Raw genomic sequence first — 9,256 nt, forward strand, 5'->3', positions numbered from 1 at the left:
TGATTGTGTGATGCTCTGACATGTTTCTTATCTTTGTTTTCAGCACAAACTCAGCTACAATAATATGGCAGCAGTAAGTAGGTCAGAGTCATATGTGGATTGTAAACTGCTCTAAAAACACAAACTGTAAACAGTAGTTTTGAACATGCACAGGAATGTTGTAATAAAGCACACTGAACAATTGTGACTAAGACTTTTGGTCACTGAAATGTGTTCATCAATGTCTTGGGTATCAAAAGATGACAAAATATTTTAGCAAATCCAATGAGAAATATAAAATACATTGCTAAAAGTTAGTGTTGTGACTACTATTTTTCAACACCAGGTGAAAATGGGAGGGCAAATGGCCTTTCTGTAATGAATATGCATTGGGTAGGACGACCTGCCAGCTAAGTAGGCTATTCACACCTGGCCGCATGCCTCCCCACCACTAAGACAAAGACTCAGTGAGCCATTTAGAAGACAGAAACAAAGACATCTTTTGATTTTCAGCACATTTATTGAAGCAAACTATATGCATGGAAGATGAGATGAGACTGGTGTACTCTTGCAACGCTTGCGTGGCCTCTTAGCTAGTGGTGAACTAGGCCGTGTTTCCTGATCAGCATCTCTGTAAATATGATAAAAACAAAACTTAGGAAATGTTACATGATTACATCATATACAAACAAAGAACCAAACAAACACAACCAGAAGCAGAGAGGTAGCTTATAATTTTGAGATGCAATAGTTCGAATCGTTCGTAGTGTGGGAATTTACAAACGCGCATATTGCTGGATATTCCTACAAACACACAGATACGTTGCAATACAGTACACATATTTACCAATATGATCATAAGAAATATACTTACGTATGAAGTTGATCCTCAGCTGGATCAATTCGCTGTTCGAAATGACACCACTCTTCATCAGTGTCGGCTTCCGGACGGACCGTTTTCCAAAATTAAACGAAATGTTCACCTCAGAAGTGAATTAGGCGACACTTTGACATTCTTTCGCAGACTTGGCATTTCTCACATGGATCTCGCATCGCCCCTCCTTTAGTCTCCTTCTATGGAGAGTAATTATAATGTTGTTAACATGTGAATGCGATTTGGGCGGACTTCCTGCTGAGGGAAATTCACATAGTAATGAGTAAAGTTTAACGAAGCATACATGGTCTAATTAATCAAATTTAAAACTTTTAAAACAATTCATATTATTTGCCAATGGGCGCATTGGAAAGTCGCGCAGGTTTCTGTCAATGTTTTTGTTGCATCTGTATGATAACAGCACGTGAAGTTAATCATCCAAATAGAAACGAAAGTTAATTTCATCTTGTCGAGCTCCGCCGGCGGATCTCTCGACCCCAGAGGATTAAAGGTATACCTTTCATAAGGTATACCATAGCTAAGGAGACGCTGGGAAACAGCTCGAGACCTAAAGGAAGACCTTAAGGTATACCTTACGATGCACGTAGCGCTAAGGAGACTCTGGGAAACGCAGCCCTGGTGTGTGAGAGAATGTGTATGGATCTATAGGTGTGGCAGCAATCACTTCAGGATGTCGGATCAGGACGCTATTTGGTGTTCAGGTGAGAGTGTAGAAAAAAGAGATGCGGAGTCCAGGTCTAGGGTTTAGGCTGTTTAAATATCTCAAAGAGCAGTACACAAAAAAAATGTGCTTGTGTGGTTATTTTATGGACGCACACGCTAAAAGAAATGTTGATCAGACGTCACCGTGATCCGAGGTAGTAGAGGACCTGCTGCTGTCTCGCATGTCTCACTCACTGCTGCGCTCGCAGGGGGGAAAAACGCACAGGGGAACGGTCTTTTTTACAACTGGGCTTCTGCCATTAAGTCATTTGCTTTTTGGCTAGATACCTCGATCTCTCCACCTAACTGGTTAAAAATAGAACAGGAAGATTGCCATCCCTATTCCATAGGTGCTATACTTCTAGCTCCCTCTCCAATTTATAAATCTACAATTATAATCCTATCATACATAACCTAACGCGTATATGGAAACAAATTCAATCCCATTTCGGTCTTAAGCCTATATCTCTCGCTGTACGCATCGCAAAAAAATCCCACTTTCACTCCATCCAATTTAGATAAAAACTTCTGCACATGGAGTGATTCAGGAATCCATAGTATCAAAGATCAAAGATCAAAATGTACCCCATCAAAGATATTGAGGGTACATTTGCCACCTTCGCACAACTACAAAGGACATTTAATCTCCCGAACAGCAATTGTTTCAGATTAGAGATTACATACGAAAATATTTAATAGGATTTGAAATTGAAAGACAACAATAGACAATTGTCTAAAAACGTCACCATATCAAGATCATTTCATCTCCTACCTATATGACACCCTTATCACCCTACTATATTGTTTTATTCTATATATATTGTATTATTATTTCCTTGGTGTGAAGCTCTTTGGGCTGCTACTGCTGTATGAAAGGTGCTATATAAATAAAGTGTATTATTATTATTATTATCAATAACCTCTCAATCTTCTGGAAGTTTTAAGGCCAGCTAGGAAAAAGAAATAGGTATTCAAATTCCAGATTACACATAGGAAGAAAGTCTCAAACACATACACACGCTCAAATAACGGCAGACACTGTCTTATACAATTTAAAATATTACATAGACTCCATTACTCCAAGGTAAAAATACACAGCATATATCAGTGTTTCCTGTGGAACTGATCTCTCGATGTGGTGGTGGGTGTCTGAAAGGGGGCGGGGGTGTAGCAAAGGCAAAAAAGTTAAAGACTATGAAACCTCTTGAGACCTCTTGAGACTTCTTAAAAGTTTATTTTTTTTATATCTAAATCTATCTTTTAGCTCTGACAAGCTCTTGATACAAGGAATAGCAGTTTGCAGGTACTTTAAAACCATAAATCGTTTGTTAACCCTCGTATTGTTTGTAAATATTGAAGCAAAATAGGCCTGTATTTTGAGTTGTGGTGGTGTGAGAACAATTAAAATAGCACATTGTAAATGGTAAAATGGTAAATGGACTGCATTTATATAGCGCTTTTATCCAAAGCGCTTTACAATTGATGCCTCTCATTCGCCAGAGCAGTTAGGGGTTAGGGGTTAGGTGTCTTGCTCAAGGACACTTCGACACGCCCAGGGCGGGGTTTGAACCGGCAACCCTCCGACTGCCAGACAATCGGTCTTACCTCCTGAGCTATGTCGCCCCCACATTGTCCATCTAGAAGTTCTATCTTCAAGAATAAAGGACTATATAACCAAAATTGATACTCAAGTAAAGTTACATATTGCACTTTAAAAGGGACACTCTTCTGCTAAATTAACTCAATTACCATGACAAAACAGTACTTTGTTAGAATGTTTTATCTTTTTATTTAACAATATAATTTGAGCTGGGTCCACATTCAAAGCCCTTTCTCTCTGTTTCTCTCACACTCAGTAACAGAGTTTACATGCATTGTCCATGCAAAAAAAGGAAAAAGTGAGAAAAATGGCTTTAAAGATTCTGTTCTGTTACATTCTAATTCTACTGAGAAGCAAGATACAAAAATTTCCAAACTAACTTATGCTTGATTAATGTATTTTTTTATTAGCTAGTGTTGTCTGTGTTCATTTCTGAACACTGCAGCAGCTTGTGAGACTGCTCCTCTCGTTATAATCATAATCATCATTGGAATGCAGCCCTCTTTGCCAGCTGTAGCGACTGTAGCGTAACTCAGTTTGCTAAGCTCACTACATTCACAAAACCTTAAAAATAAACACTTTCCCTTTCGTTTTCTGCGACATCTGACGGGTTTCTCCAGGTCACCATTATAATCAGATGTACTGTACCATTATAACAGCAGCTCTAGATAAAAAAAAAGGGTAGGCAGTACGTAGCTCAACTGGAACAGGTTCCGCTTCGGCTCAAACATACACTGTTTATTTTCAGATAACGTTACATATTTATCACATTTATTTTTTACTTGTCCGATCAGACAACTGCATGAGGCATTCCACTTGCCCGAACAGAGTTAGGATCCGCCAGTTGTCATCACCGAATGATAGTTAGTGCCAGTGCTTGAGATGGGCAGGAGCTGACTTATATAAGAGTACCGACTCTTCTTTTGATTACCAACATTAATTTATTTTAAACAGTATGTATTTTGAGGAGTAGGTACAGGGACGTATTTTGGTCCAATTCAAACACTGGTTAACACTATGGTATTTTTGTAATATTTGAAGCGTCGCTACCTACCTTTTCGTTGTCTTTTGGTCACTGAAGGTAAAAAGTAACGTTTTGACAGACAGTGTGACCTTCGCGCGCTGCAAATCTTCGACCACCTCAGAAAGGAGGAAGCACTGAGCATGCGGCCTAGGCTCTTTTTGAAAATAAATATGTGGATGCGATAATATTTTTAAAAGCGCATTTAGACAGAAATATTTAGAAAGTTTACCATTTGTAATTTATTAATTCAATATATAGGCTATATACAGTAAAAATAAAAATTTTTTATTTTATTTTAATTATTTTTTTTATTATGGTGTGGCAGCAAGGATTTTGCCGTGGCGCCACACCATGGCAAAACCTTACCAGCGGAAACGTTATATATCCAGATGTATCACCCACATGTGATAAATGTCATTCCTCAGAGGCAACTCTTTTTCATAGCTTCGTATTATGCCCCAAAGTTACATCTTTTTGGAGTGATATCTTCAACATCTCCATTAGAACAGAACCTTTATTGATTATTCTTGGTATATCTGAAGCATTAAGAAGACTCACCACAGCCCAACAACAATTCCTCTCTTACTGCCTCATCACAGCAAAAAAACTACTACTTATGTCATGGAAAGAAACAACAGTTCCTACCTCCAAAATATAACTGCATGATCTAACCAGTACATTACATTTGGAAAGGATAAGATATGTCTTAAAAGGGCAGACTCCCACAATATACTATGACTTGGCAATCCCTCATATCACACCTTGCAGATAGAAGTTCCTAAGTTGTAGCGTATACTTATACACAGTTTTATATTTTATTTAATGAGTGAATGAGTGAGAGAAGTATAGAGAACAGGGAAGACAAGGAAGACTAAGATGAAAGTTAAAGGTAGGAAATGAATGTACCTATTTGAGATATGTTCCTATTCTTAGATTTCTTTTATGTCTCTTATTTAGTATATACATATACATTTTATCTTTGTCAATTTGTATTTAATTTATTTTTCTTTTATTTAAAATTTTTTTAATTTGTTTGTTTTTGATACTGTTCCAAATCTCAAAATGCAATTCTGTATCTTTTATATCATCTGTTTTATATCTGTGAAAATAGATAAATATAATTTTATAACTCTTTCATATAAATGAAAATGAGCATTGACACAACAATATGCTGTATGTATAAACGTCTCTGCATAATAGACTGCCTATGGGAGAAATAAATGCCGTTTCAGTTTTCAGGATCTGTGCATTTCAACCTCCTAAATGCTTTTGGCATTACAAGAATGTTTTAGAGAGTATTTGTTGCAATGTATTGTGGAACGTGTTAGTGTTATTTTAGCTGTAGAAAGAACAATATGAACGCAAACGCCAGTTAATGGATGTGTTCCACATCACACCCATTGAAGTAATAACTCAGAAAACTACTTCAGAAAATTGCACTGCATCTTTGGATGTAAATACCCTCAAATCAAAGCTAGCAGACTGCACTTGTTTCATTTCAAATCCAACGTGCTGGAGTACAGCCAAAACAACAAAATTATGTCTGCCCAAATATTTTGTGTTTTCTTATGTGGTGTGACATTTTTTTTTTTAAGTTGTGTATGAGTAAATAGATAATTGTCTAAATACAAAACTCTTCAAACTAGTCATTCAAGAACAGCTGCTGGTATGTCTTCTGCTTGAAATGTACTTTTCTTTGTAGGACTGCACCGAAAACTCAGTACACTGGCTGCTCAGTCCACGAGAACAACAATGGCCAAGCCGCATTTGAAAATCCCATGTACAACACAAATGCGAAGTCAGTTGAAGGAAAAGCAGTTCGATTTGACCCCACCTTAAACACAGTCTGCACTATGGTATAATGGATTTGATTCCATGAAAACTTTTTCATGCTTTGCAAAACTAGCATTTTACAGTGAATCTGGAGGGTCCAATAGTACACTGACGTACACTGACATTTAAAGCACACTTTTCAGGAACCAACGGCAAATGTGCGCCAGGAAGACTTGGAAACCTTAATGTTTTAATGTCTCCAACTTATACTTGGAGACTAATTATGTGACCTTATGTGCACTCTGAGAGTGCTTCTTTACCGTTCTTTATTTGGTCTTTTTTGCATATGTGTGAGGAGCACTGTACGCCTATATTTTTGCGCTATATTACCACATTGGATGGGCTGGGGTTAAGAGATTATAACCATGAGTTTATATAAATATGCTCTTCACATCAAAGAAGGCACAAAACTGTGTTACAGCTTTCATTCTTTTTATTTTTTTTCTTTTTTTTTATGCCCGTCCCCCATCATTTAATCATCACTGGTAAGTTTTTCGCATACATAAAAAAAAAAAAAAACAATTATACACATTGTGTAGGGTCTTGGATTTATGTCTGAGTTTTTATTGATTTGATTTTTTAAATTGTTTGAATCATGATAATTGTAATAAAAACAAAACATCAATCTTGAAGAGCAAGTATTCCCTACAGTGTACTGCAATCACGAACAGTGCGTTCTTGAAAAGAGTTGCTTTTCAAGAAGCACTTTGAAGACCTAGAAAATCAGAACTGGTTCAGTCTGAAGCGTTCTTTAGAAAATAATATCCCTCCCAGAAAACTGTCAATGAAAAGATGTTGACAAGACGACTTTGCTCGTTGTTTAATATACACTTGGTTTTGATGAAGGTTGAGAAGACAGCTTTTTCTGGTCATTTTTTGTTTCAACATCAAACTACTTAATTTCAAAACTCAATTTAAAATTATGATTATAACATATGGCTAACCTAATGAATCACTACACCCTGCCGAACACCTGATGCTGGCACACCATTCAAGGGGGTTCACAATCTCCAGCACAAATTCAGAGAGTTGAGGTAAGAGACAGAAATCAACAACAAAATACATTAGCTAATTAGTCCTGTTTTAACTTCCTGTTGCTCCATTAAATATCCGGTTCCAGTAAATAACCAACTTATAGCCAGAATAATTTTATTTTAATGGGCATTCTGGTTAAAAATAACTTATGTACTATATCATATTTTCAGTGGTTCAAAAGTTTACATACACGTTGTTTGTATTTGGTGGCATTGCCTTTTAATTGTTAATTGCTCCTGATGCCTCCAACTCCTTCACCAGTTCCTTTGTTGTTCTCTTGGGGTTCATTTGAACCTTCAGACCAAAGTAAGTTCAGCCCTGGGAGTTCATTCACCGTCCTGAACGATGCAGTGTCTGTTTGGTCCCAAGATTTTTATATTTGCATACAATTGTTTTTACAGATACTTCAGTACCTTCAGGAAATTGCTCCTAAGGGAAAACTTGACTTGTGGAGGTCCTTCTTTCTGAGGTCTTAGCTGAGTTGCTTGGATGTTCCCATGTTATCAAGGGCAAAAAGGCAGTGGCTGTAAAGGTAGGTCCTTAAATACAGCCACAGATGCCAATTCACTTCCACCTAACCCCTAATTATGACAATCGGCCAATCAGAAAAGCTTCTAAAAAGTCATTACAAATATGGAATCTTCCAGACTTTTGAGCCACTGCAATTCTGATATAGTGCATTAAATCTACCTCTAATTTCTCTTCCTAATTCCTCTTCTTTTCATCACTTCTTTCGTTTTCTTATGCTTTCCATATTTACTTTTTCTTCCTTTCCTTCTTTACTTTTTTCTGAGATAAATCCATCTCTAATTGATTGTTTTAAAATTATTTCTGATGTGAACAAAGTAGATGCCCTAATTGACTTGTATGGTAAATGTATGGTAGCATGAAATGTGCGGAGTTGGTGCAAAGAGATCCAGAGAATGACTGCTGGAAGTTTGTGACCTAGGAACATCAGTTCCATTGAGAAATTGCTCCTGCTTGTTTTGGGGGGTAGTTGCTTTAAGTTTTGCACTTCAACATATGTTCAATTGGATTCAGATCGAGTGAATGACTTGGCCAGTCTAGGATTTTCCTGTTTTTTGTTTTTAAAACTTTATAGCATTATTGTTTGTGATCATTGCTGTACAACTAAACGATTGGTGGTATGTGATTCATCACTTACTCTTTTCTTCTTTTCCTTCTATCCATCTTGTCCTTTTCTTTTACTTCGTTCTTTTCATCAGTTCTTCTCTTCTTTCCATTTTTACTTCTGCTTCTTTCCATCTTTACTTATTTTCTTCTACTTTTGTTTTCTTATTTCTTCTCTTCATCACGTCTTTCATTCTTTTTTCTTTCCATCTTTCCATCTCAACTTTTCTTCTGTCTTCTGTTCCTCTTTCTCCTTCTGTACTTTTCTTCTACTTTTCTTTTCATCACTTTACTTCTTTTTTATTCTTTTCTATTCTTTATCTTATTTCTTCTTTTCCCTCACTTCTTTCCTTATTTAGTTAGTATAGAGGGAAAAAAGAAGTAGAAGAAAAGACTATCTGCTTGTATGACTTATTTTCATCACTTCTTTCTATTTTCTTCTCCTTTCCATCTTTACTGCCTTTTCTACTACTTTTTTCTGTCTGTCGTAAAATTGTTTTAAAATTGTTAGATGTGAACAAAGTAGAAGCCCTAATTGACTTGCCAAAAGAAATGTTTGGTAATTTGAAGTTTTGTGACCTATGAACATCAGATCTCTTCCATTGCAAAATTGCTCCTGCTTGTTTAGGGGTCTAGTTTAAGTTTTGTTCTTCAGAACATTTGGTTTCATTGAATCAAAAAAAAAAAAAAACTAATGAGATTTAAAAACCCTGTTTTTTTTTGTTTTTTTTAATGGACAAAATTTGTGACCTATTTTTACAGTGCCTACGATCTTGTCTGATCCAGTGCTTCTGCGCCTTTTAATTTTGCATATGTTAATTTATTTTCTTTACTGCTTTGTTAAAGTAATGTTCACTTAAAAACTATACATTTTTAACACCGGCCTAATATTTCCACTTCTGTTTTACCTGTTAAGATTGCAATAAAATCCCATGCCATTTTGTAATTAACACTTTGACAAAGTGTAATGTTTTTGCAGTACATCTGGGTACTTCTGTGTTTTATGCATTCACACTAATAAAAACAGGAAAAACATTTTTTAAAAGGAAATTATTTT

The 9,256-nt window shown here is 36.2% G+C and overlaps 1 protein-coding gene across 6 annotated transcripts in view; it reads left to right on the forward strand.

The window, feature by feature from the left end:
* csmd3b (CUB and Sushi multiple domains 3b) overlaps positions 1–7,128 on the forward strand; it is a 919,486-nt gene extending 912,358 nt beyond the window's left edge. For all 6 annotated transcript variants that reach the window (XM_064348440.1, XM_064348441.1, XM_064348442.1 and 3 more), the window contains one exon: positions 5,903–7,128. In XM_064348440.1, the coding sequence (XP_064204510.1) occupies positions 5,903–6,062 (160 nt within the window). In that variant the 3' untranslated portion in view covers positions 6,063–7,128. The remainder of the gene's footprint in view (positions 1–5,902) is intronic.
* Positions 7,129–9,256: the final 2,128 nt, after the last annotated feature.

This window comes from Anguilla rostrata, chromosome 8 (genome assembly GCF_018555375.3).
Source record: "Anguilla rostrata isolate EN2019 chromosome 8, ASM1855537v3, whole genome shotgun sequence".
In the NCBI taxonomy this organism is placed as follows: Eukaryota; Metazoa; Chordata; class Actinopteri; order Anguilliformes; family Anguillidae; genus Anguilla; species Anguilla rostrata.